This window comes from Rhinoderma darwinii, chromosome 12 (assembly GCF_050947455.1).
Source record: "Rhinoderma darwinii isolate aRhiDar2 chromosome 12, aRhiDar2.hap1, whole genome shotgun sequence".
NCBI lineage: Eukaryota > Metazoa > Chordata > Amphibia > Anura > Rhinodermatidae > Rhinoderma > Rhinoderma darwinii.
The window spans coordinates 6,299,702-6,327,575 of record NC_134698.1 but is presented as its reverse complement, the minus strand read 5'-3'; the positions used below and the strand labels follow the sequence as shown (position 1 = coordinate 6,327,575).

At 44.6% G+C, this 27,874-nt stretch overlaps 1 protein-coding gene across 1 annotated transcript in view; it reads right to left on the bottom strand.

Moving 5' to 3' along the window:
• LOC142665030 (uncharacterized) overlaps nt 1-26,362 on the bottom strand; it is a gene marked incomplete at its 5' end in the record, with an annotated part of 29,595 nt that extends 3,233 nt beyond the window's left edge. The window contains 6 exons of the mRNA XM_075844565.1: nt 17,261-17,381; nt 17,577-17,704; nt 19,360-19,470; nt 22,811-23,077; nt 25,612-25,938; nt 26,287-26,362. Coding sequence (XP_075700680.1) covers nt 17,261-17,381; nt 17,577-17,704; nt 19,360-19,470; nt 22,811-23,077; nt 25,612-25,938; nt 26,287-26,362 — 1,030 coding nt within the window. The remainder of the gene's footprint in view (nt 1-17,260; nt 17,382-17,576; nt 17,705-19,359; nt 19,471-22,810; nt 23,078-25,611; nt 25,939-26,286) is intronic.
• Between the last annotated feature and the right edge of the window lie 1,512 nt (nt 26,363-27,874).

The following is a 27,874-nucleotide window of genomic DNA, read 5'->3' as shown; positions in this document are numbered from 1 at the left end:
TAAGCGTGTTGCATAGGGGGCACCATCTACATAGGTTGTGTGTGTGTAAAACTATCTACAGGAGGCACTGAGTGTGACACTATCTACAGGGGGCACGGAGTGTGGCACTATCTACAGGGGGCACGGAGTGTGGCACTATCTACAGGGGGCACGGAGTGTGGCACTATCTACAGGGGGCACTGTGTGTGGCACTATTTACAGGGGGCACGGAGTGTGGCACTATCTACAGGGGGCACGGAGTGTGGCACTATCTACAGGGGGCACAGAGTGTGGCACTATCTACAGGGGGCACAGAGTGTGGCACTATCTACAGGGGGCACAGAGTGTGGCACTATCTACAGGGGGCACAGAGTGTGGCACTATCTACAGGGGGCACAGAGTGTGGCACTATCTACAGGGGCACAGAGTGTGGCACTATCTACAGGGGGCACAGAGTGTGGCACTATCTACAGGGGGCACAGAGTGTGGCACTATCTACAGGGGGCACAGAGTGTGGCACTATCTACGCTAGTTTTTACACTACCAGTAGTGATCAGCACATATCCTAGAGCCTAGCCCTTTATAATAGAGCATGTATTATAAAGGGCTCGATTGGTTTTTATGCTCAGAGTTTTGGTTTGCACATATCTACCAGACGGTATCGGGAGCGTGGCGAATAGAACTTGGTTTGAATAATACACGTTTAGAAACTCCCTTTAAAAACCCTGCGTTTGCCCCTGCCCTTAGGATTGTATTTCATCTAGTAATTCTCTGCCAGGCCGATTGTGTAAGAGTAATAATTGTCATCCTAATTCATCGTATCTGAAGTATTGTACAATTCTTCCTTTTTGTCCCGTCAGTCACTTCTACAACTGACGACCTCAACCGCCAACCAACGTATTATTTTTTTATTTGATTACATAATAGAATTTTATAAAAGAAAGTTCCATATTTTGGGAGGGCATTAAAAAAAAAAGTGGATCTAATCTTTTTTCCAATTTCTCGATTGTTTTTCGTTGTTTGGTTCTCTTCACGTCTCACATTTTTGTTTCTTTGTACCATAAAAATACGATTACATTTCAAAAATTCAATTTTGGTCGAAGACACTCGGCTGGCCCCAGGATGCTTCTAGCCCGGTGCTTGAGTCTCTGGACAACGTCACCGAAATTGGAACAAAATAAGGAGGTTGAAAATACGGTTGCTATGGGCAAAAGCAAAAAGAAAAAAAAGTCTATGACACGTACCGGGTATATGATGTAGCAGAATCAAACAGTTCAGGGTTCGGTAGTAGTGATGTAGTAGAGCTTGGTTCACGGTACAGGATTACTAGATCGAAGGGTAGTCAGGCAATCCAGTGTGCAGTTACAATGACGTAGCAGAGCCAGGTTCGCAGTACAGTAGCAGCAGACCGGAGAGTAGTTAGGCAATCCAGGGTTCAGCAACAGTGACGAGTGACGAGTATGCGGTACAGTGGAAAATCCATCGGAGTAGTCAGGCAATCCAGGGTTTGGCAACAGTGATGTAGCAGCGCCGAGCGCATGGTACAGCGGATTAGCCAAGAGAGTCTTCCGGGACAAAAACAGGTCACAATAATAGATCAAGTTTAAGTACAAACTCAGAGACAAGGAAAAGCTCAACTAGATAGGAAAGCAAATGAACATCTATAAGGCTGCAACGTTCCTCTGCCGCATGCAGACAAAGCCACAACCACATGTGGGGGCCATTGGCCACACGATTTCTCCGGTAGCACTGTGGTCTCGTCAGCATAATCGTGCAGGCATTTCGAGGCTAGTGCACAGGTGGCTTATATAGGGCCCCTAGCTCACGGATTGGTTGGGCGAGGACATTCATTACCGTTGACATGCCATAGCACTGACTTGAAGGGAGTCCATAGAAAATACATCAATGCACTACGTAGTAATGGTTGTCACTCCTTTGGCAGTGACCACGTGGTTCTGATTGGTCACTATAGGCCTATTCCTTAACACATAGCGAGCCCTAAATGCCCCCCTGGACAAGAATTCTGTTTGACCTGTGTGCAATGGCATCTGCTGATGTATTCCCTATAGAGCATTTAATTTTAGAGTCGGTTTTTGCCCTTGTGGCCCCAGCTCATTGCTGCGATTTACATTCAAGGCTGTAGGAGACCCAGCAACATTGGGTTTGTAGATCTTAGAAGATGTTGAGACCCCAAAATCCAAGGAGGCGTAGACGTAGTTAATGTTTACATTTGAATCTAGGCATAGAGTAACGGGGACACCCTATGCTCCTAAAAAGCTAGGACATTAAGGCCCCATGCACACGAACGTATTTTTGCGGCCGCAATTTACCCGCAAATCTGCAGGTGAATTGCGGCCCCATTCATTTCAATGGGCCCATGCACACCACCGTGGTTTCCACGGTCCATGCATGGCCAAGCAGCTGGGACCGCAAAAGGAACGGACATGTGCACGGCCCGCTATTTGCATGCGGCCCGCGGGTGACACTCGATGGCCGTCTGACCCGAAAATCACGGCCGTGTACATGAGGCCTTAGGACCGTCATAACCAGAAGCTCACATGAAACTGCATCGTACCTTGTAATTGTAAATGGGTTCACTGCAATATTGCCACAAAGTGGTGGTTGTGGGATAGTGTTTTTAGGGCCACCATCAGGGCAGTACCAGTGTTACGGTCGTATGGGGCCAACCACAAAAAAAGTGTCTCGTCGGCCACCGCCCGCCCATTGTCCCCAGCATTTCGTTTAGAGAAAGGAACCTGCCCCATTGCATTGCAGGGCCCGTTCTCTACGCCAAACTATCGCTAGGGTCCTGCTTTCTAAGGTCCTGAAGTCAGGAAGTTGAGTGGCGGCGCATATAATGTCCTGATGCCTTGTATGCACCGCCACACACAACGTGATGACGTCAGGAGCTCATAAAGCAGAGCCCCAGCGTCAGAATCGTGAGGCTCCCCGAGGAGAAGAGATGCCTGGCCGGTAGCGGAGGCAAGAAAACTCGGAAGAGGTAAGTACATAGAGGTCTGGTATAGGGTCTGAATTATTTTTTTGGGGGGGTTTTGGTCTAAGGTATAAATTAATTTAGGGCTTTGTTTGGCGGTCTGAATTAATTTGGGGGGTCTGGGGTATATTAAATTAGGGGTCTGAATTTATTTAGGGTTCTGGTCAGTGATCTGAATTAATGAAGGGATTCGTTCTGGGGTCGGAAATTAATTTAGAAGTCTGGTCTGGGGTCTGAATTAATATAGGGGTCTGGTCGGGGGGTTTAAAATGAATTAAGGGATCTAGTCTAGGGTCTGTATTAATTTATAGGTCTGAATTAACTTTGTAATCTAATCGCGCAGGTGACATGGATGTGACGTGTGAGGAGGCGGCGGAGACTCACCAAGATTTTATTTATGTTGCCTCTCTGCACAACTATTGTCTCCTCCTAGGCCTCCCTCAGAGCCCGTGTCAGGGTGCGTATCCCCCCCCACTGACCCCACTTCCGCCCCTGCCACTTTCCACTCAGCCCCAGCCCTGCCCCTCCACAGAGCCACGGCCAGTTTGTGTCTCACCCCTGCCCTCTCACCACTTTCCGTTACCACCACCACCCCCCGGTAATGGAGGGCCCCAGACGCCTTGACCGTATGGGGCCCATAAATTTCTGATGGCAGCCCTAAGTGTAGCCCAGATACAAGCCCTATTATTTCGTGGGCTGAACAGTAGGTTGCTTAAGAGATGTGGCAGACCTACCCTTCATACTGTAACCAAAGAAAACCAATATGGAGGCCTAACTGGAGAGTTTTATAGTGGGTGGAGACTATCTGCTATCATGTTTCCCATACACAGCCCACATAGAGATAGGAGAGCAGTATTCTTCTATCTATCACACACATAGAAGCGGCATGGAGGACATTATACAGCAGTAATGAGCAGTGTAGCTGTGAATCCAGCACTGGGGTGAGATAGAACACTTACAAGAAGCTGCAGCAGCGTCTGTGTCTCTCTGCCTCTCCAGCAATAAATCAGTAAGTGATCAGTGCAGGAGGCCATGGGGAGAAGGAGAGGAGTCTGTTAAGTGGAGAAAGAGGCATTTTTCTGTAATTCGATATATTACAAAAGTTTCTTATCTTTGATTGTACTTTTGATTTATGGGGGGGGGGGAACAAAAATGAAATACTGCACGACCTGAACCTAAAAAGTGACAACCGCTATGGCTACAATTTTGGGTGCGTATAGTAATCATTACTGTGATACCCCTAGGGCTGGCTTTTTGAATGGGTCTTCGGCCATGTTCACACAGTAATATCCTGCTGGAGGAATGTTAGCGGAGTCGGTCAGGATTTAGGTGGGGGAATCCACGCCTAAATCCTGAACATGTGAACATGGCCTTATTGATCTATTGAAATAAAGGTTTCTCATTATATTCAGGTATAAATAATAAAAAATCAAGGTGAAAAATTGTGTGGACTGCAAAATACAATATAGCCTCACTAAGATGTGTTCTGTCTCCGCCTTGTGGTAGTAAATAGAACAAATGTTAACAAAAAAAAAAATGTTTTTATTTTTATTTCAAATCTTTTTACACTGATAATTAGATTGTATATCTTAACCCCTTAACGCAATGTCACATGTACATGACTGCCGGTCTAGGGGAAGTGGAATAAAATATCACTTTGATAAAGCCCATTTAACCTCTTAGCGGTCAGTAGCGGCGTTTAAGCTGTTAGAGTTGGGCGGCCCTCTCAGACAGCCCTTCGCGTGCCACCCCGACACGACACGATTGCGGGGTGCCGATGGATGTTATGGTCGCCTGGGGGCCTAATGAAAGCAATTTTTGTGCTCTTATTAAGCCCTGCCAGAGGGCAGTATATAGGGCAGTATATAGTGCAAGCAACCCAATGATCGCTAGTTCATGTCCCCTAGGAGGACTAATAAAAAAAAACCTAATAATCAGTTAAACTTTTTTTATGTAAGAAAAATTAAAAAAAAAATTAAAAAAAAATTTGAAAAAACGGTTTCCCATTTTTGCCATTGAAAAAATAAAAAAAATAAAAAAATCATCATAACTGGTATCGCCGTGACTGTAAAAGTCGGAAGTATTACAATATAACGTTATTTAACCCAAACGGTGAACGCTGTAATAAAAAAATAAAAATACCGGAATTGCTGTTTTTTGATCAAGAAGTCACATGTACCCCAAAATGGTATTTAGCAAACCCCGCAAAAAATAGCCCCTCACACGGCTAAATCGACAGAAAAATAAAAAAAGTTATGGCTCTCAGAATATGGAGAAACAAAACGAAATTGTATTTGTAACCTTTTTTTTTTTTGTAAAAGTAGTAAAACATAAAAAAAATATATATATGAATTTGGTATCGCCGTAACCGTTTCAACCCGTAGACTAAAGGTAACAGGTCGTTTTTATTGGAGGTTGAATGTTGTAAAAACGAAACCCAAAAAACAAACCCAAAATAATTTTTCTAGTTTCCAATGCATTTATGTGGTACAATAAATGGTGCCATGAAAAACCACAACTCGTCCCGCAAAAAAACAAGCCCTCATACCGCTATATGGACGGAAAAATTAAAAAAAAAGTTATGGCTTTAGGAAGGCGGGGAGAAAAAAATACAAATGAAAAACCTAAAATTGGTTGCAGAGGGAAGGGGTTAAACATTTTAGTAGGAAGTATCTGATGTAATCGCTAAATGATAAAAAAAAAAAACCAGAAAAAAACAACAACATGTTCAAAAAGGGAAACTTTCACTTTAGTTTCTAATATTAGCGGGACCCTTACACGAACATTTGTGGTCATCCCGTGTAAAGTAAAACCTCCCCCGCACAGGATCGCTCACTGTTATTTCAAGAAACCTTCAAAAAAAAAAAAAAAAATCCCCGTAAACCGCACACGTAGGCTGTAGATAAGTTTTTTGCGTGAAAAACAAAAAGGTACGTTTGCATACAGGATTTTTTTTCCACTAATATGCAAACCTGTGCTATAGACCAGGGCAAATAATCACACGCCGACATTCATACCCTCCATCCCCTTAAAGGAATTGTGACCATCCCCTTCAGATGCATGGAACAGATTTAGTTGCAAAAACGTCTTCAACGAATGAACATACCTCCTCAAAGGGCAACTCTACCCCAACCACAATCGGCATCCACGTAGAAACGTAATGGTAGGAAGTGCCCTTTAAATTATTTAACGGACGTATGATGCATATTTCTAGAGTGATGTGGCCCCTTCAATGTGTTTACATGTGGGTGCGCCCAGGGCTGGCTTTTGGGGTGTGCGACCTGTGCGATCGCGCATCACTCCAGCAAGAGGAAGGGGGCGCTGTGTTGGCTCCCCTCCCCTTGCGTTTCTGAAGCGCCCAGCAGTGTCGCGGGCCCGCGGAATGAGGGCGCCGACGCCGCCCGGGACATAACATTTATGTGCCTGGCGGCACTGATTCCCTCATGCCCGGTGGTGTCACTAGCACCAGAGGGGCCCCTGGTGCTAGCGACTGCCACATTCACTTCTATCTGCGTCCTCAGGACGCAGATACAATTGAATAGTATAGGCTGCAGGCCATGTTAGGCCTGCAGCCTATAAGTCCCTGCATCACGCTGGCCTACGTATTTGTCCTGTCTGGAGGACGTGGTGTGCTCCGTCCGTCACGGAAACGTGGCTAGGTAAGTTTTTTTTTTGGTTGGATGGGACTGCGGTGTGGCACTATTAACAAGCGGGGGCAGTGTTTATTTAAAAAATGGGGGGGGGGGTTGTTGTGTGGCACTATCTACAGGGGGACGGCTGTGTGGCGCTATCTACTAGAGGGGGCTGTGTGTGTGGTGCTATCTATAGGGGGCTGGGCGTGCCGCTATCTACAGGGGACACAGTGGTACTATCGACATGGGGCACAGAGGGGGCATTATTACTCTGGGGGCACTGTTACTGAGGGGGCACTTTTATTGTGTTAAGCACTGAGGGATCATTACTACCATCTGGGGCACTGTAGATTACGAGTTTGTTTAGAGGATGGGGTATAGGTGTGGAGGTGCTGGAAAAGCGAGAAACCAACATGTCTGTGTCACATTCTGCAGAGATGAGTTGTGGCTGGAATAAGTCATCACAGCGGTCTGGGCTGGATGGAGGGAAAAAAGGGAAAGTTAACGACTCTAATCAGAGAAGACATCACCTGTGGGTCACTAGATATAAATGTGCTGTAATCACTTATATCATCTGCAGAGCTCCTGTGTATAACTGGCATCTACCACTATATGGTGGTAATATTGGCCTTTGTATAGTGGTTTATTCAGTCACTTTGTGGTTATGGTGTGGGGGTATTATTCAGTCACTTTGTGGTTATGGTGTGGGGGTATTATTCAGTAACAGTATGGTGGTATTATTCAGTAACAGTATGGGAGTATTATTCAGTCACTGGTTATGGTGTGGTGGTATTATTCAGTAACAGTATGGGAGTATTAGTCAGTCACTATGTGGTTATGGTGTGGCGGTATTATTTAGTACCAGTATGGGGGTATTATTCAGTCACTATGTGGTTATGGTGTGGAGGTAATATTCAGTAACAGTATGGGGGTATTATTCAGTCACTATGTGGTAATGGTGTGGTGGTATTATTTAGTAACAGTATGGGGGTATTATTCAGTCACTATGTGGTTATGGTGTGGAGGTATTATTCAGTAACAGTATGGGGGTATTATTCAGTCTCTATGTGGTTATGGTGTGGCGGTATTATTTAGTAACAGTATGGGGGTATTATTCAGTCACTATGAGGTTATGGTGTGGCGGTATTATTTAGTACCAGTATGGGGGTATTATTCAGTCACTATGTGGTTATGGTGTGGTGGTATTATTCAGTAACAGTATGGAGGTATTATTCAGTCACTATGTGGTTATGGTGTGGCGGTATTATTCAGTAACAGTATGGGGGTATTATTCAGTCTCTATGTGGTTATGGTGTGGCGGTATTATTTAGTAACAGTATGGGGGTATTATTCAGTCACTGGTTATGGTGTGGAGGTATTATTCAGTAACAGTATGGGGGTATTATTCAGTCACTATGTGGTTATGGTGTGGTGGTATTATTCAGTAACAGTATGGGGGTATTAGTCAGTCACTATGTGGTTATGGTGTGGTGGTATTAGTCAGTAACATTATGGAGGTATTATTCAGTCACTATGTGGTTATGGTGTGGTGGTATTATTCAGTAACAGTATGGGGGTATTAGTCAGTCACTATGTGGTTATGGTGTGGAGGTATTATTCAGTAACAGTATGGGGGTATTATTTAGTAACAGTATGGGGGTATTATTCAGTCACTATGTGGTTATGGTGTGGAGGTATCATTCAGTAACAGTATGGGAGTATTAGTCAGTCACTATGTGGTTATGGTGTGGCAGTATTATTCAGTAACAGTATGGGGGTATTATTCAGTCACTATGTGGTTATGGTGTGGCGGTATTATTCAGTAACAGTATGGGGGTATTATTCAGTCACTATGTGGTAATGGTGTGGTGGTATTATTTAGTAACAGTATGGGGGTATTATTCAGTCTCTATGTGGTTATGGTGTGGCGGTATTATTCAGTAATAGAATGGGGGTATTATTCAGTCACTATGTGGTTATGGTGTGGGGGTATTATTCAGTAACAGTATGGGGGTATTATTCAGTAACAGTATGGGGGTATTATTCATGGTTGCGGTATTATTCAGTAACAGTATGGGGGTATTATTCAGTCACTGTGTGGTTATGGTGTGGTGGTATTAGTCAGTAACATTATGGAGGTATTATTCAGTCACTATGTGGTTATGGTGTGGTGGTATTATTCAGTAACAGTATGGGGGTATTAGTCAGTCACTATGTGGTTATGGTGTGGAGGTATTATTCAGTAACAGTATGGGGGTATTATTTAGTAACAGTATGGGGTATTATTCAGTCACTATGTGGTTATGGTGTGGCGGTATTATTCAGTAACAGTATGGGGGTATTATTCAGTCACTATGTGGTAATGGTGTGGTGGTATTATTTAGTAACAGTATGGGGGTATTATTCAGTCTCTATGTGGTTATGGTGTGGCGGTATTATTCAGTAATAGAATGGGGGTATTATTCAGTCACTATGTGGTTATGGTGTGGGGGTATTATTCAGTAACAGTATTAGGGTATTATTCAGTAACAGTATGGGGGTATTATTCAGTCACTATGTGGTTATGGTGTGGAGGTATTATTCAGTAACAGTATGGGGGTATTATTCAGTCACTATGTGGTTATGGTGTGGTGGTATTATTCAGTAACAGTATGGGGGTATTATTCAGTCACTATGTGGTTATGGTGTGGGGGTATTATTCAGTAACAGTATGGGGGTATTATTCAGTAACAGTATGGGGGTATTATTCATGGTTGCGGTATTATTCAGTAACAGTATGGGGGTATTATTCAGTCACTGTGTGGTTATGGTGTGGGGGCAGTAAAAAGGGCATTATACTCTTTAATGTGGCATTTTTTTTTTTATGATCGAGTGGGGCGCCAAAAGAATATTTTTGCATAAGGCCGGCCCCAGCTGTGCCCATAATACAGCTTGGCCCCATTTAAATGAACCTCTAATTGGTGGTGGCCCCGGGTGTCGGGCCCTCACCAATCACACATTGATGATCTATTCGAAGAACCCCTTTAACATTGCCCATGGAGAAGATGGGTGGGGCTAACCTGAGCTGTGGCCTCCACAGGGAACTCTACCTTATTGCATCTTTACATTATAGCTTTTGAAAAGGTATAAATTAGTTTTTTTGCTTTCACAAATGACAGTACTGATAAACATAAAATACTAGAATTTGTTTAAAACCTGAAAAAAAAATAAATAAAAACGAGTGGAGTTTGGTATTTTTTTCACACATCAGTTCTCGGGGCGAATTCTAGCTGCCATGATAAGACCTGGTGTCCATTTTCACTTTATTTTAGGAGTACCGTTGAGCCCCAACATTCAAGCACCGGACAACGCAAGGAGAAGTTTCGGTCACTGATGGTTCCTCCAAGGAGTTCGGTTCACCTCGTGAGGAATCTGCTGATGTTTAATTGCTCTGAAATAGTAAAAACAAAAATATATAATTTAAAGGGGAGCTCTAACTTCAAACTTATTTTAAAGGGTTCTCCCAGATTATAGGAGGAGTAGTGCTCCAGATTGCTGGCCTTCCACAATAAAGCTAATTAAGGGGGGGAACCGCTGCTGGGACCCCCCCCCCCCCATCATGTTCGTGTCAGGGGAACCAGAAGGAAAATGCACAGGATCCTCCAGAGCAGAGAACCGTAGTTAAAGGAGGTGCCTAATCAGAAAAAAAAACCCTTTCAAAATGTGGTCACAGGGACGATCATCTGATCGTATTGGGTCCTGCTCTTGGCAAAACAGATGGTTTTTCTGGTGGAAGCCACAGCCAGCCAGGCATTTCCCCTGCAGCGGCCACTACAGGGGAAATCTAGTATTACATGGCAGGCATTCAGATGAACTGCTATCCTTGTAGTACAAGAATGACTCGAGCCTGCCAGAACGGGAGCCGTTTATAGAGAGCGCCTCTCCGATCTGGCCCATAGAGGGGGGGGTCCCGAGCAGAGGGGACACTTCTCTATGATGCCCAGATGCCCTAATAGGGCATCATGACAGGGGTTGTTTTCTTGAGACAACCCCTTTAAAGTTTCCCTCTCTAATAGCGGGATGGGGGGAGGTTCTGATTGGATAGAAACCTCTATTATCTTATTTTAATACGGCATTTGTCGAAGGTTATATTCACACATGCAGGTTTTTTATGCCGTTTCAAATTATTGTCTGTCCTTTAAACTTTCTCTCCCTTTATGTTCCACCCTTGAATTTGGCTTCAAAAACTGCATAAAAAAAATCTCGAAAAAAAACCTGATCAAAACCTGCATGTGTGAATACATCCCAACACCGAAAAGCCTTAATTTGTATACTTGACTTTCAAAGCAAAAAAAAAAAAACGGAAACTATTCTAGTGCTTGTGCCCAATGATTCCTCCCCTGCCGAACAAAGGTGAATATTGCTCAGACCTTGGTACTTGACACTGGCGGAGCCATCACCTCCACACTGTATTATGCAGGTTGTATTGTATGAACATGTTTTGCTGAGCGGAGGATGTGGGTGATGTCTGATTTCCTGAACACAAGCTTTGAAGCTGCCTCAGTAAGTTCTTACGGGAAATAACGTTCCCCCAGTGAATAACAAAGATTGAATCCGAGCTATGACACCTTCTCGTAGTAACGCAGTAGTAAATAGTTGCGAGATTTTAGAAACGTCAAAACAACACGGACATTGCCGATAAAGTTTTATTAATGAGGTTGTCTTCTCAGGACAACCCCCTTGTCTATATAAGGAAATAACTTGCACAGGAGGGAACCCCCAGAGGGTAGAGCGGCTGCAAAGAGTGGCCCTGGAGAACCCGGCATTAGATCAACTGCAATGAGACTCGTGGTGCGAGGGGACAGGCACTGAATTGCTTCCCATTCTTGAAGCGACTGTCCTAGCCTATTCCTGCATCCACCACTAGGGGAGCTCACCGCATACAGATTCCAACAGAATTCTATACACTTATAACCCTTTAGGCAATTAGCTCCCCCTAGTGGTGGCTGCATGCAGCAACAATTATATAAATTTATTAAAAGGGCTTGTCCCATCAGTTTAAACTTTAGGCTGGATTCACACGCAGCCTTTTGATATGTTTTTTGGATGCTGACAGATGTTATATTAAAGTCTATATCAAAACATAAAATGTACTAGATACAACTGTGTTTTAGTTTGTGCCGTTTTTTTCCCCAAATGCAGCACGCTCCTGGTTTGAAGATCGCCGATTCAAATCCCCTAGGAGGACTAATAAAAGTGTAAAAAAAAGTAAATAGAAAAAAAGTTTTCAGTAGTGAAATTTTTATTTTTCTTGCGGCGATATAAAACAATTTTTTTTTATATATAGTTTTTTTCCTTGTAAATTTTGTAAAATATTTTTTTTTTAAAAAACTATATAAATTTGGTATCGCCGTAAACGTATTGACCCGCAGAACACAGATAATATGTAATTTTTGCCGCACATTGAACGCCGTAAAAATTAACCGGTTAAGGACTAGGCTGTTTTACAGCTAAATGACCAGAGCAAATTTCACAATTTTGCTATGCGCTTCTTTACATGACTATAACTCAGCAGGTGAATAAAGTTCATCTTTGAATTTTACACTCTTTTTAAAGGACAGATAGGGCTTTGTTTTAGTGGCATTTGTCAGTATATATCATTTTTTTTTTTTTCACTAAAGTGGGCAAAATTGGAAAAAAATGCAAGAATTTAACAATTGCGTCGGTTTATGCTAGCATTTTTCACACACGGTATGAACCACGGCCAAAATTAATCTCCTTTCACATTCTTCCACTTCTCCCGTGCATGGGGATACCAAATATGTGAGCCTTATTCACTGTGCGGGCATGTGCCAGGGCTTGGCATAAAAGGAGGCTTTTTGGCCTTTTCGGTCCAGGAATTTTGCATTTGATTTTAGAGCCGTATACTGTTTTCTGGGGGGCCTAATGCTGCTGAAACATTAGAAACACCCCATAAATGACTTCATTCACACAAGTAGACCCCACAAGGTTTCCTTCAAGGGGTTTATCATATTTTTAGCAAGTCCAGTTTTCTTCTGAAAGTTTCTTGAATAAGATGGAACAAAATAAAATCAGCACTTTTTTAGCAAATGCGTCAGTTTAGGCTAGTATTTTTCACACACGGTATAGACCACGGACAAAATTCATCTCCTTTCACGTTCTTCCACTTCTCCCGTGCATGGGGATACCAAATATGTGTGCCTTATTCACTGTGCGGGCATGTGCCAGGGCTTGGCATAAAAGGAGGCTTTTTGGCCTTTTCGGTCCAGGAATTTTGCATTTGATTTTATAGCCGCATACTGTTTTCTGGGGGGTGTAATGCTGCTGAAACATTAGAAACACCCCATAAATGACTTCATTCACACAAGTAGACCCCACAAGGTTTCCTTCAAGGGGTTTATCATATTTTTAGACAGTCCAGTTTTCTTCTGAAAGTTTCTTGAATAAGATGGAACAAAATAAAATCAGCACTTTTTTAGCAAATGCGTCAGTTTAGGCTAGTATTTTTCACACACGGTATAGACCACGGCCAAAATTCATCTCCTTTCACGTTCTTCCACTTCTCCCGTGCATGGGGATACCAAATATGTGTGCCTTATTCGCTGTGCGGGCATGTGCCAGGGCTTGGCATAAAAGGAGTCTTTTTGGTCCAGGAATTTTGCATTTGATTTTATAGCCGCATACTGTTTTCTGGGGGGCCTAATGCTGCTGAAACATTAGAATCACCCCATAAATGACTTCATTCACACAAGTAGACCCCACAAGGTTTCCTTCAAGGGGTTTATCATATTTTTAGACAGTCCAGTTTTCTTCTGAAAGTTTCTTGAATAAGATGGAACAAAATAAAATTACCTTTTTTTTTTAACAATTGCGCCAGTTTATGCTAGCTTTTTCACACACAAAATGGACCACGGACAAAATTCATCGCATTTCACATTCTTCCACTTCTCCCGTGCATGGGGATACCAAATATGTGTGCTTTATTCACGGGCATGTGCCAGGGCTTGGCATAAAAGGAGGCTTTTTGGCCTTTTCGGTCCAGGAATTCTGCACTTGATTTTATAGCCGCATACTGTTTTCTGGGGGGCCTAATGCTGCTGAAACATTAGAATCACCCCATAAATGACTTCATTCACACAAGTAGACCCCACAAGGTTTCCTTCAAGGGGTTTATCATATTTTTAGACAGTCCCGTTTTCTTCTGAAAGTTTCTTGAATAAGATGGATCAAAATAAAATTAGCAATTTTTTAGCAAATGCGTCAGTTTATGCCAGCATTTTTCACACACGGTATAGACCACGGTCAAAATTCATCTCCTTTCACATTCTTCCACTTCTCCCGTGCACGGGGATACCAAATATGTGGCCTTATTTATCACATAGAGATGTAGGAGGGCGGAGGATAGAAGAAGATTATTTCACAAATCGCTTTTTTTCAAAGCTGGTTTTACAAAACTCAACAGAGTTTCTATAACACTTCCAAAATATCTGCTCTTGAAGCAGAAATCCCAAAATATTCATCTAGGGGTATAATGGGAATTTATTTTTTGGGGTTTTCTAAAATAAGAAATTTCAGGTTAATGCAAATGGAGCTCTCCAGCAGATGAACTTTAGAAAACATCAAACATGACATCCACCCCCCACCCATTCCCTCCCTCACCCTTGGAGTAAAATCAGGGGAAAAATAAAAACGTAATGTAGGGCAAATATATTTTCAACAAATTAACTAAAATCGAATAATTCAGAACAGTGTGGTATTTTTTAAAACATGGGTGAATGCACAGGCCTGGTTGCGAGGGACATGAGGGACAGAAATATCGGGAATCTTTGCGGTGCCCGTCTTTTCTGCAGACGCGGCACTTTTTCTGGGGGTTGCTTCTGGTTGCTGTTGGGGGAATCCGACTGATGAAGTGTCTTTCAGTCAGTCGCGTGACATCCTCAGACTGGGGGCATTCTCGGGTGTCCTGAACATCAAAAATGAGGCCTTCAATAATTTTCTCCTGGAAATCCAGGTATGTGTCTCTGCCTCTGTTTTTTTTATAGAGCACAAATGAGTTGTGGATGGCCACCTGTAACAAATAAATGGCCACCTTTTTGTACCAGGTTTTAGTTTTGCGTTTTACTAAATAGGGCTGTAAAACCTGGTCGCTTAAATCCACCCCCCCATGTACTTGTTATATTCGGACCCGATCACTGGTTTGTGCTTGTCCGATGTTGCCCCTCTTTCCCTCACTGCCACTGTTCCTGCGGTATGAATCGTGCTTAGCACATACACGTCTTTGCGATCCCTGAACTTGACCGCCAGCAATTCTTCAGATGCATAAGCACAGGAGTCCCCCTTTACCATGCGCTTCCCCACTAATTGCTGTGGAAAACCAATTCTGTTTTTGCGCATGGTACCACATGCCCCAGTCCTTGCAGCATGCAAATGCCTAAACAGGGGCACACTGGAATAAAAATTGTCGCAGTACAGGTGGTACCCCTTGTGAAGCAGAGGCTGCATTATCTCCCACACGATCTTACTTCTGGTGGAAAGATCAGGGGGGCATCCAGGAACATTTATTGTGCGGTCCCGCCCTTCATAAATCCTGAAGGCGGTGGTATATCCTGACCCGCTTTCACACAATTTGTAGAGCTTAACGCCATATCTTGCCCTTTTTGAAGGTAGATATTGGCGAAAGCTAAGTCTGCCATGGAAGTTGAGGAGGGATTCGTCCACACTTACATTCTGCTCAGGGGTGTAGAGTTGCAGAAATAAATTATTCAGGGAATTTATTAGCGGTCTTATTTTGAACAACCGATCCCGGTTTGCATCGGTACTTGGGGGGGCCTGTGCGTTGTCATTGAAGTGGAGGAACCTCATTATTGTCTCATAACGAGACCTGGGCATTACTGCAGAATATACTGGGGTGGCTTGGGCGGGTCTTGTTGACCAGTAAGTCCTAATGGAGGGCTTTTTGACAATACCCATATTTAGGGTGAGCCCCAAAAAATGTTTTAATTCCAGCAAATTGGTGGGCGTCCAATCTCTGGCATGGGTGGATGAAGGTTTCTGCCTTATATATTGAGTGGCATATAAATTTGTTTCGTGGACAATCTGATTTAGGATGTCGTCCGTTATAAATAAATGGAAGTAATCCATTTGGACAAAATTTGTATTGTCCACGGTTATGCCAGGAGTGGCCGTAAATCCGTGGATTCTAGGCCCAAAAGATGGGGCAGGTGCCCATACAAGAGCCTGGACTGGAGGGACCAGGCTGTCCCGTGCTACAGCGCTACTTGGCCCTGCGCTTTCATGTTCTGCAGTTTCGACTGCATCAGGGACAACGTCCCCTGAAGATGAACCTGAAGTGACGCTGTCATCGTCACTACCTAAAACAGGTTCCATCTCGGACGCCATCTCTGATGCGGTCTCCGACTCAGACCACAGCATGGCGTATGCCTCCTCGGCGCTAAACAACTTCCTCGCCATAACGTAACTAACACTAACACTAACTAAACAAATTTTTTTTTTTTTTTTTTTTTTTTTATAAAACACACAAACTAACTGCTATATATATCTACACTACCGCTAACAAAAAAATAAACCGCTATTGCTATATATATTATATATATGTGGATATATATATAATTATATACTCCCTACCTGCCTATTCTAATAGAATAAAAGAAAGAAAGGTAGATAGATAGAAAAAAAGATAGATGGATAGATAGATTGTATAGATAGATAGAAATCTATCTATACAGAGAATGTTTTAGTGTAACTGTATTTTTTTTCACTGTAATCTTCTGGCAGCAATTCTCTGGAGTCTCTTCTTCTCCTCAAACTGAAACAATGTTTGAGGAGAAGAAAAGAGGCAGGAGATTTACTGCCAGAAAAGTCAAAATAAAACAAATGTGGTCGCTGTGATAGGTTTTCACAGCGACCACATGATCAGGGACCATCAGATTGGTCCCTGATACTCTGCCCAGTGCCCAGAGCTGTTGGTAACAGCGAGGGCACAGGGCTGTGTGCACGCGATCGCGTGCACACTGTTTTCTATGCAGAAATGCATGTGATCGCTGTGATTGGTTGTCACAGCGATCACATGTTCAGGGGCCAAAAGATTGACCCCTGACATTCTGCCCAGTGCCCATGGCTGTTAGCAACAGCCAGGGCATAGAGCTGTGTGCACGCGATCGCGCGTGCACAGTCTCTGAAGTGCGGCCGTATATATACTATACGCCGGACTTTAGAGACCCTGGCCGCTGGCCGTATATTTACGGCCAGCGGTCGGGAACCTGTTAAACCCAAAAAACAAGGAGGAATGGCTGTTTTTTTGTCCCATTCCACCCCACCAATAATAAAAAAAGCAAAAATGAAAATCCAAAATAATGGCTGCGGAGGGAAGGGGTTAAAGGGAAACTCCATTAGAAACCAGCGCTTCATACGGGTGAGCTCCAATCTAGAATCACGAGGGCTGAAGCCGGCGTGGTCGTCTCTGTCACTTCATCAGTCCATATGCATGCATTTCGTGACAATGGCAGATCTCCTGCGGTTTTCTCAGAGAGTCGTACGCAGGGCACATGTGCACATCGTGACACACGTTGCTGGGTAGCCGCTGCTTAATACCCCTCCCCGCCATGACATCACACCACGGCAGCATTTTACTTACACACCGTGGTCTCGGCATTTGCCACGTTCCGTACGTCGGCGTCATATCTACAAGAACCAGCCAGCTCGTACACCGATGAAACGGGAGGGTTTTTGGATTCAAGCGAGGAGATCCGTGGATTCTTAAAAATAGAAAAGAAGACGGAGATGAAGACAACAGGACGTTCCTATAGACTCTTCATAGAATCGCTCGAATGCCAATTACAGATTTCGATTTTTTTCGTTAAAAGATCAGAAACAAGTGACAAATATGAAATAATAGGAAGGAAAAACACCTGGGAGGCAAATACTTGTATATCTCATTACACTACTCATACCTCTGGTTTCTGGACTTTGGCATACACTGATAATGGGTCTTCATGAGTCTGCTCCAAAACTGGTGTGGGGGCTGGGGGTCTACTTTGGGAGATACTTGCAGGATCGTTGTATTGTTTGCTGCACATACCTAATAAAAGTAAAAAAAGAAACGAAATACTAGCGACTTCTACGTTTTTCTCTTTAAAGTAAATGCACCAATCATTTGTGTACATAGAAGAAAGGGGGCCCCATAGCAAAAGGCCACAAAGGTTCCCCCATTATGGTGCTAGCCAGGGTGTATCATGATGGGCCCCCATAGCATTACTCAGAATCCACTCCACCAGGACTACCTCCAGCATGGGAGTTCAGAAGTGAAATGTTAGTAGTTATTTTTGTTTTTACTCAGTGCCAGGTGTCAGTCACTAAAGCACAGGAATATTGCACAAAATGGTCACAATACAATAATAATGCGCACAGTGATGTCACAGCACAGAGATAATGCCCACAGTGACGTCACAGCACAGAGATAATGCGCACAGTGACATCACAACACAGAGATAATGCGCACCGTGATGTCACAGCACAGAGATAATGCGCACAGTGATGTCACAGCACAGAGATAATGCGCACAGTGATGTCACAGCACAGAGATAATGCGCACAGTGATGTCACAGCACAGAGATAATGCGCACAGTGATGTCACAGCACAGAGATAATGCGCACAGTGACATCACAACACAGAGATAATGCGCACCGTGACGTCACAGCACAGAGATAATGCGCACCGTGATGTCACAGCACAGAGATAATGCGCACAGTGATGTCACAGCACAGAGATAATGCGCACAGTGATGTCACAGCACAGAGATAATGCGCACAGTGATGTCACAGCACAGAGATAATGCGCAGTGATGTCATAGCACAGAGATAATGCGCACAGTGATGTCACAGCACAGAGATAATGCGCAGTGATGTCATAGCACAGAGATAATGCGCACAGTGATGTCACAGCACAGAGATAATGCGCAGTGATGTCATAGCACAGAGATAATGCGCACAGTGATGTCATAGCACAGAGATAATGCGCACAGTGATGTCACAGCACAGAGAATGCGCACAGTGACGTCACAGCACAGAGATAATGCACACAGTGATGTCACAGTAGTGGGATAAAGCGCACAGTGAGGTCACAGTACAGGGATAATGCACAAAGTGCTCGCAATACAAGAATAGTCAGCTCAGTGTACAAATAGCGTGCATAGGGATGTCACAGCACAGAGATAATGTGCACAGTAAAGTTAGAGTAGTGGGATAGTATACAAAGTGGTGTTACAATACCAAGATAATGGAAGTTACAGCACAGTAATTATACAGTGATGTCACAGGGATAATGCACATAGTGACGTTACAGCACAAGAAAAACGCACATGGTAAATTCACAGTATGGTGATAATTCATAGAAAAAAAAAAGTGTCAACATACACACGGTGACATCACAGTACTGGAAAAAACAACAATGATATCACAGTGCAGGTATAATACACACAATGAAGTCACAGTAGAGGGATAATGAACATAGTGATAGCGAAGAGAGGGATAATGCATACAGCAGGGGCGTAAAAAGCAAAAAGGGGCTTAACAGCAAAACAAATGGGGCCCCATTCAATTTTCCACTTCCACTTCAGGAGTCATAAGCACTATTTGCGATTCAAATGGGGCGTAGGCTGGGGGCACGTCCGATATAAGCGAGCGCTGAGCCACGTTATACCACACTGTTCAGAATCTCCCTGAGTAGGCACTTACCCCTGTTACATCGCTTTAGGATGACCACAATTACCACCACAATTATGACAAGAACGATGGGGGTTATAACCAAAATATATATCAGTAAGTGATTATCATCTTGGTGATTATCTAGGAAAAAAATAAATAAATACATTAATACTGGCAGAGCCCAAAAATGTCCGCATAATAATCCTGAACTCATTTTCGGGGGGCACTGGTGGGTTTGCATGGTCAGTCCAAGGTACGGTCTGTCTAAGGGGAGGTGAATGAGGTTTAGGCTGTGTTCAGTTCTGCATTCGAGACTCTGTTAGGAATCTCTGTTGCAAACGCGGTCAAAAACGACGGCCCCTATTATAGTCAATGGGATCCATCGGACGCCCCCTTTGTGTCTATCATGGGATGGATCTGTCACTGCTGTAATTTTCGTCGTTCTGTTCCTATGATGGAGCAGAATAACAGAAATTAACGACGCAAATGTGAACAGTGCCCAAACGAGACCTAAATGATAAAACACTTAAAAGGTACATTAAAAATGTAAAAACAGTCTTTGAAAATATCTTCCGTCTAGGCTGTAAAATGATCACCAAAGAGGGACACCATACTCCCCCAACTTTCCAGTACTGCAAAGAGGGACAACAAATGCGGCAAATTAATTCCCTGTTAAGCCACGCCTCCAACACTGCCCACAGTGCCTAGTTCAGCCCACACAGTATATTGAACCCATATCTGCCCCCCACACATTATAATGCCCCATAGTGCCCCCACACAACATAATGCCCCAATAGACGCCCCACACAATATAACCCCCCACAGCTGCCCCATAAAGTAGAATGCCCCCTTAGCTGCCCCATACAGTAGAATGCCCCCTTAGCTTCCCCATACAGCAGAATGCCCCCTTAGCTGCCCCATACAGCAGAGTGCCCCCTTAGCTGCCCCATACAGTATAATGCCCCCACAGCTGCCCCCATACAGGATAATGACCCAATAGTGCCGAACAAAAAAAAAAATACTCACCTAACCCTATTCCCAGGACGAGTGGAGGAGATCCCTTTGCTCCTCCACTCTGTGCTATGAGGAGTGGCTCGTCACAGACAGGCACAATGAGGTCAACGGTGTCTGCTACCTGAGGACGCAGATACCACCGGCCGCCCAGGACAGCGGGACACCGCCCAGAATTTGGAACTATCCCACTGAATACGGGACGGTTGGGAGGTATGGGGACACTTATGATTCATTGTGTGAAAGATTTACTTTGTCAAGCTGCAATACCACATACAACCTGTGGACAGGCGTGGCACTATTTTTGGAAGAAACCAGCCGCGTTTTCCTAATTCTGGACAACTAGGATAGCCACCTCTTCCATCCAAAAAATACCAGCACATGTAAAGGATTCCCAGTTACTCCCTCATCACCATCCTCCTCCTCCTCTGCTCTTGACTTTTGAGGCTGCGCAGTGCAAATGTCTGGCTGCTGAATACAAGTCTCGGTCTCTCTTCTGCCGGCACCAAGCTCACACTTGACCTTGTTCTGACTGTGCGGACTTTCCTAGGACTGGGTGACCTGGAAAAGCAGTTGTATCTAATCCAAATATGAAGTAACCGGACTGTAAACCGGTCTTATTATGCAAAAGAAAAACGGCAAAAAATTTATTTATTTTTATCATCCTCCGAGTGTTCGTATCGGCTGGTCCAGTGGTGTACCAGCCTAGTGGCAACCCTGTGGACTACCCCTTTAAATCATAAAATAATATACAAGTTGAGGTCTAATTAGGAACCAGACAGACATTTTCTGGAGCAATAGGATACACAGGCCATCAATATCAGATTAGTGGGGGCATCGGTGGAGTAAAGAGGCCGCGGCGCTGCAGTCAGCAGTGATGCCTTTGTAGTTTTCCAGGCACAGCGCCGCACATTCAGTAGTGGCTATGCCTGGTATTGCAGCTCAGTGCCTTCGCTTGAATTGGGACTGATCTGCAGAGAGCTGGTATACCAGGCACAGCCGCTACATAATGTACGGCGCTGTGCCTGGAAAAGAACGAAGGGGAGGCGGCGCCGACAATGACAATGTTGTGGGAGAACGTCTAGTTCAATGGACTCCTTCCACAAAGGGTTTCTGCTTGGGATTTTATTTTAGTCTCGTTCAGCGATACCCCCAGTGGATTATTCTGGCAAGATAATTGGTTCAATTCCCAGAGCGCAGCGAGACATCCTGAGTGTGCGACAAAATCCTCAAGCACAGGAAGTCAAAGCGAAGGAGGTGCCACGCTGAAGAACGCCCCATAGGAAACGCTGCCTCGTATCGTCCGCAGATATGTCTGGAAATCTTTACATATATTCCCAGAAATAGAAGATATACATTCCGGAATCACACTGGTCTCTGTTCCCTTCAGATCATGATACTGCCCTTCACAACGGGTCGATTTCCTGAAATACTCTGTGCTGCTGGGGACCCTGCTCCTTCCACATCTTAGGACACTGCCACACTAACATAGTCACGCTCCCTTGAAACACTCTGTGCTGCTGTAACCTCCCGTTTAACGGCACAAGGTTAGAGACTGAAATTGAGGAGGTGTCATTTCATTCACTGACAGCAAGAGTCTCAGGCAGAAAGAAGTCCGCTCTATGGATTTGGACAATCGCATGACATTTAAGCAATGCTACCTGCCATGATACCTCCCAACCGTCCCGGATCCAGCAGGACAGTCCCGGATTCTGGACGGTGTCCCGCACAGCCGGTGGTATGTCCCGGTTTCAACTGTATCTGCATCCTCAGGACGCAGATACAGTTGAATTCGATGGTGGAGCAGGGAGTAGTTAGCTCCCCGCTCCACCATTCACTACGCAACGCCGGCCGGGAACGGCTCAGCACAGAGGCGCGATGCAGTAATGTCATCGAGCCTGCCTGCGCCGAGCCACTCATATCACAGACCGGAGGAGCAGAGGGATCTCCTCCATTAGTTGTGGGAACGGGGATAGGTGAATATATATTTTTTATTAGGCACTATGGGGGCATTATCCTGTATGGCGGCACTATGTGGCATTATACTGTATGGGTGCAGCTATGGAGTCACTGTATTAGGGGCAGATATGTGGAATTATACTATGTGTGGGGACAGCTATGGGGCATTATACTGTGTGGAGGCACTATGGGGGTGTTATACTGTTTGGGGGCACTGTGGGGGCATCATACTGTGGATAGGCACTATGGGAGCATGATACTGTGGGTTGAACTTTTTGGGCGGAGTTAGGGCGTGGCTTATCAAGGCAAAAATCTGCCTTTGCGCGCCACATCTGTTGTCCCTCTTTGCAATACTTGAACGTTGGGCGGCATGTTAGGCTAATATTGTGAACCGTGTGCAGCGTCACACCATTCATGGGGGAGGGGATGGGTCCCTAATTGGACCGCTTTTTCACAGCGCTCATAGGAACTATAAGGGGTTACTTGTATGTTGGCATCAAATTGTTCTTACCTTTGTCTGGGTTGCACGCAGACGACAATGTATGATCACCTGATCGCTCGCTTACAGGATTTTTGGCGGTGCACCTGTAGGTGCTCTTCGCATTGTCACTAGTGATGCGGACCTCCAATGTGCTGCTGTTGTCACTCAGGTTCTTCTCATCCATCATCCAACTAAAAGTCACATTCTCCCCGGTCTGCACCAAGCACTTCATGGTGATCTTACAGGTGTTGTTCTGAGAATCCTCCGTTACGTTGACCGTCAAATGTGAGATCTGTTCTGTTCCAATGAAAATAACAGAAAAATAGATAAAACAAGGAAAATAAAAAAGTTGTGAGAAAAACACTGGGATTTGCTTCCATGTCCCTAACTAGAAAGTTTTACCTACCTCAGGTCTACAGGTAACGTCATTGCCAGTGGACTCCAAATGCCAAGGTGACTGCAGCGGGATTGCGGGAACAAAGTTGTCAGATACCCTTCTCGGTTTGAAAAGATTACAGATTCTGTAGTGTCCAAGAAAGCTCTGCATATATTGGTGGACCCTACAGAACCTGTAAGACCCCCTACACACGGGACAGAAATCAAGTGTGGAAACTGACCTGCGGTGGAGTTTCTCAAACATGACGGAGCGATTATAGAGTTCGGTCCTCATTTAACAATACCTATTACTAAAGCGGAGCCAACCCCCCCAAATTCCCTGTCAGATGGCAAATGAGTCACACCCGCACCCCAGGACACTACCCAGAAGGAGCCCAAATAAGTCAGACCCTCAATATTTGTATAATTTAGGAGGCGCCATACACATGATGAATCCCTTCCCCACCAATTTACCAAAAACTCCAAGGAACCACAACCCCTACCCACTGCCGCGACACTGCAAAAACAACCACAAAATTGCAAAAACTGCAGCAAAAACAAATCAGGATGGAACACATCTCCGGCTTTGTCCTAAACGGAAACCGGCGCCCAACGCTCCGGTGCCGGATACACCCCTCCAGCTCCTCCCCGATCCCACCCCTCCAGCTCCTCCCCGATCCCCTAGTCGTGTGTCCTTTCCCCACGGCTTGCAGCCTGGGTACGGCCAGTCTAGAACTATGGGAGCATATGTAGCGCTGCATGGGGGGTATTTCTGTGCCATGCACTCTTGTGGGGGCACCTTTGACACTATAGAAGGGTGTTATTGGGACTGGTATTTAGACGGCATCTGTGGAGAATCAGTGGCACTATGCAGGGGTAACGGTGCGCATGCCTCCTATCTTTCCAAGGCAGATACAGTTGAATGCGATGCTGAAGCAGGGAACCGTTATCTCCCTGCTTCAGCATTTACTGTGTAACGCCGGCCGTGAGTGCAGTGACGTCATCGCGCCTGACTGAGCCAAGCACAGAGCTGAGGAGCAGAGGGATCACCTCCATTAGTCACGGAAACTTGGTTAGGGGGGAGTATTTATTTTAAAATTTTTCCCATTAGGCACTATGGTGGCATTACACTGTATGGGGGCACCTGTGGGAGAATTATATGGTATGGGGGTAGCTGTGGGGGCATTATACTGTATGGGTGCATCTATGGGGGTATTATACAGTGCGTAGGGGCACTATGGGGAATTATACAATGCGTAGGGGCACTATGGGGAATTATACAGTGCGTAGGGGCACTATGGGGAATTATACAGTGCGTAGGAGGCACTATGGGGAATTATACAGTGCGTAGGAGGCACTATGGGGAATTATACAGTGCGTAGGAGGCACTATGGGGAATTATACAGTGCGTAGGGGCACTATGGGGAATTATACAGTGCGTAGGGGAACTATGGGGAATTATACAGTGCGCAGGGGGCACTACGGGGAATTATACAGTGCGCAAGGGGCACTACGGGGAATTATACAGTGCGTAGGGGCACTACGGGGAATTATACAGTGCGTAGGGGCACTACGGGGAATTATACAGTGCGTAGGGGCACTACGGGGAATTATACAGTGCGTAGGGGCACTATGGGGAATTATACAGTGCGTAGGAGCACTATGGGGAATTATACAGTGCGTAGGGGCACTATGGGGAATTATACAGTGGGTAGGGGCACTATGGGGAATTATACAGTACGTAGGGGCACTATGGGGAATTATACAGTACGTAGGGGCACTATGGGGAATTATACAGTGCGTAGGGGCACTATGGGGAATTATACAGTGCGTAGGGGCACTATGGGGAATTATACAGTGCGTAGGGGCACTATGGGGAATTATACAGTGCGTAGGAGGCACTATGGGGAATTATACAGTGCGTAGGGGCACTATGGGGAATTATACAGTGCGTAGGGGCACTATGGGGAATTACACTGTGCGTAGGGGCACTATGGGGAATTACACTGTGTGTAGGGGCACTATGGGGAATTATACAGTGCGTAGGGGCACTATGGGGAATTACACTGTGTATAGGGGGCACTATAAGTGTGGGGGCAGCTATGGGGCATTATACTGTGCTGAGGCATTATTGGATCATGATACTGTGTGTGGGAAGCTATGGGGCATTATACAATCTGGGGCGCAGCTATAGTGGGCATTATACTGTGGGGAGGCACTATGGGAGCATGATACTGTGTGGGCTGAACTAGGTGTGTATGGGCGGAGATTGGGCGGGTTTAGAGGCGTGGCTTAACAGGGAAAAACTTTATATCCCATCAACATGAAACTTAAACTTTTATATTATTTATTCGGATAAAGTGCTGCATAAAAAAAAAAAAAAAAAAAAGTCAAGCAACTAAACGTCTGGGTGTAGCCGAAGTCGGTCCCGATCTGTACGAAATGAAGAAACTCACCGTAGACTTTGACCTTAATGTTACAAAAGTCCTCGTCTCCATTTTTCGTTTCAGCCAAGAGCTCGTAATCTTTTTCATCGTCTTTCTGTAGATGGTGGATCAGGACTGATGAATCCTTGAACTGGTATTTATTGTGGGAAATATTTGGGAGATGTTGCGATTTGTTGCTCCCCAGATTGTGGACCAGGAGCTTCTTCTTGGTTTTATTAGTTATGTATTTCAGGCTGAGGGTTTCATATTCTTTTAGAACATGTAATCGATATAGAGTTAAAGATTTTCCAAGTGTCCCATTCAACTTGAGGAAATCTTCACATAGATGTGACTCATCTACATTAAATAAAATAAATACACAGCGTCTGGTCATTGCTTATTTTAATTATTAAATTAAATAGATTGTTATGTCGCCACAAGAGGGAGCTGTCTGCATACATATTAATACAACGAAAGGAACATAAATCTATATCAAGCTCCCCCTAGTGGTGGATGACAATAGACGTCGACAGCAGGCTTTCCTGCTCTGCTAGGCGTTTGGGACATCTTCCCTGTTTCGGGGGATTCCCAAACAAGTTTATTTTATGGGGCACACGCACACCCTGGATGTTTTTAGTAGGCGTGGTCAATATTATGGGTGTGGCAACTGCACATATACATTAGATAAAAACGGGCCAAACCTACCGATTAATGTGTTTGGCGGGTGTCCCAATTCTACCCAACAGCAGATGTCGGGGGTAAGAAGGATCGGGCGTGTTGAATTTCATCTTGCCGATCCTTTCTTTCCGGGGGTGAGAATTCTCTGCCAGGGGCATATGCCAATAGAAGGTACCGCATGAGGGCAACATTCAACGTTAGGCCGACCCAGCGTGCATGCACTGTATATGGGGGAATCGGAAGGAACAGCTGTTGGCCGACAGCCATCTAAAATATATGGGCAGTTTCATGGCTGGCAAGCGGACAGCAGAAAAGGAACTGGATCTCCCTAAAGCCATGACATTCATCATCCCAGCCTGCATTAGTAATCAGATATTGGACTTTAAAGAGGACCTGTCCCCTCTCCTGACACGTCTGTTTTAGTAAATACTTGTATTCCCCATAAAATAAAATTCTGGAGTATATTTTCTTAGAACTCTGTATCGTACCGTTCCTTCGTTATGCCTCCTGGAAACGTCTGAATAAATTGACAAGTGGGTGTTAACGTTCTCCTAGTCAAAAGGGGCGTGTCCCTACACAGTCTAGCACGGTCAGCACTGATTGGACAGTGTCACACTGCATAGGGACACACCCCCAACTGGTAACCCCTAGTGGTCAATTTATTCATACATTTCTAGGAGGAACAACAGAGGAACGGCACAACGCATTTACACAGTAATCCTGAGAGTGGCAAATCTATGCACATATAGCATGCAGGTTAGTAATGATTTGCCACGTAATCTTAGAAGATCTGCAAACGCTTGACTTCATGAACCACATCCTGTATGGTATTAGCTCCCGTATCAGTCCCCGGGCATCATTTTGTATTGATCTGACTATATTATATGCAACACTAATCTTTTTCTTTTTTACACTAATGCAATAATATGTAAACATTTTTAAATCAGGTCGTGTATCCATGGCAACCAGATTGTCAGACAGGACTGTTCAGATCTAAACGGCGTTGCCACTGCACTGTGAAGAATAGGAGAAAAGAAACCAAATAAAATTTAAAGTCATGCCGTTCAGCATCTCCCTGCATTTAAAAAAAAAAAAAAATTAAATTTTTAGGTGGAGTTCCCCTTTAAGCCTTGGTACCAATATCAATGACTGCAGGTAAATAGAAAAACTGCCTATGAGGTAGGCCTTGGGGTCCGGCAAAGGGGTGGAATTATTATCTGGTTTACGGCACTTTAGTGTCGTAAAGAAGAAAAAAAAAAGTCGCAAATTTGCATATGTTTTTCATTTTTACACAGCGCCCGACACTTTATGGCCCTGTTCACACAGCGGATTTTGCGTGGCGGGTCGTGCCGTCGGCAGGAAGATTCCTCCCTCCCATTGACTTCCCACCGACGACATAGCAGCACGCTTCTTGTTCCCGCTTGCTGAAATGCGTGAACATACCCAAAATAAAAAGAAAAGAAGAGGCGTGGCTTTGAAAATGGGCGGGGCTAGATGTCTGACAAATTTGTTATAATTGACGCCAGAACCTGGCGTAAATTATGGAGCGAATCTATGGCAGCTCACAACTGGCGTAGAGTTTATTTTCCGAGTTGTTAGAGATGCGGTTAAATTA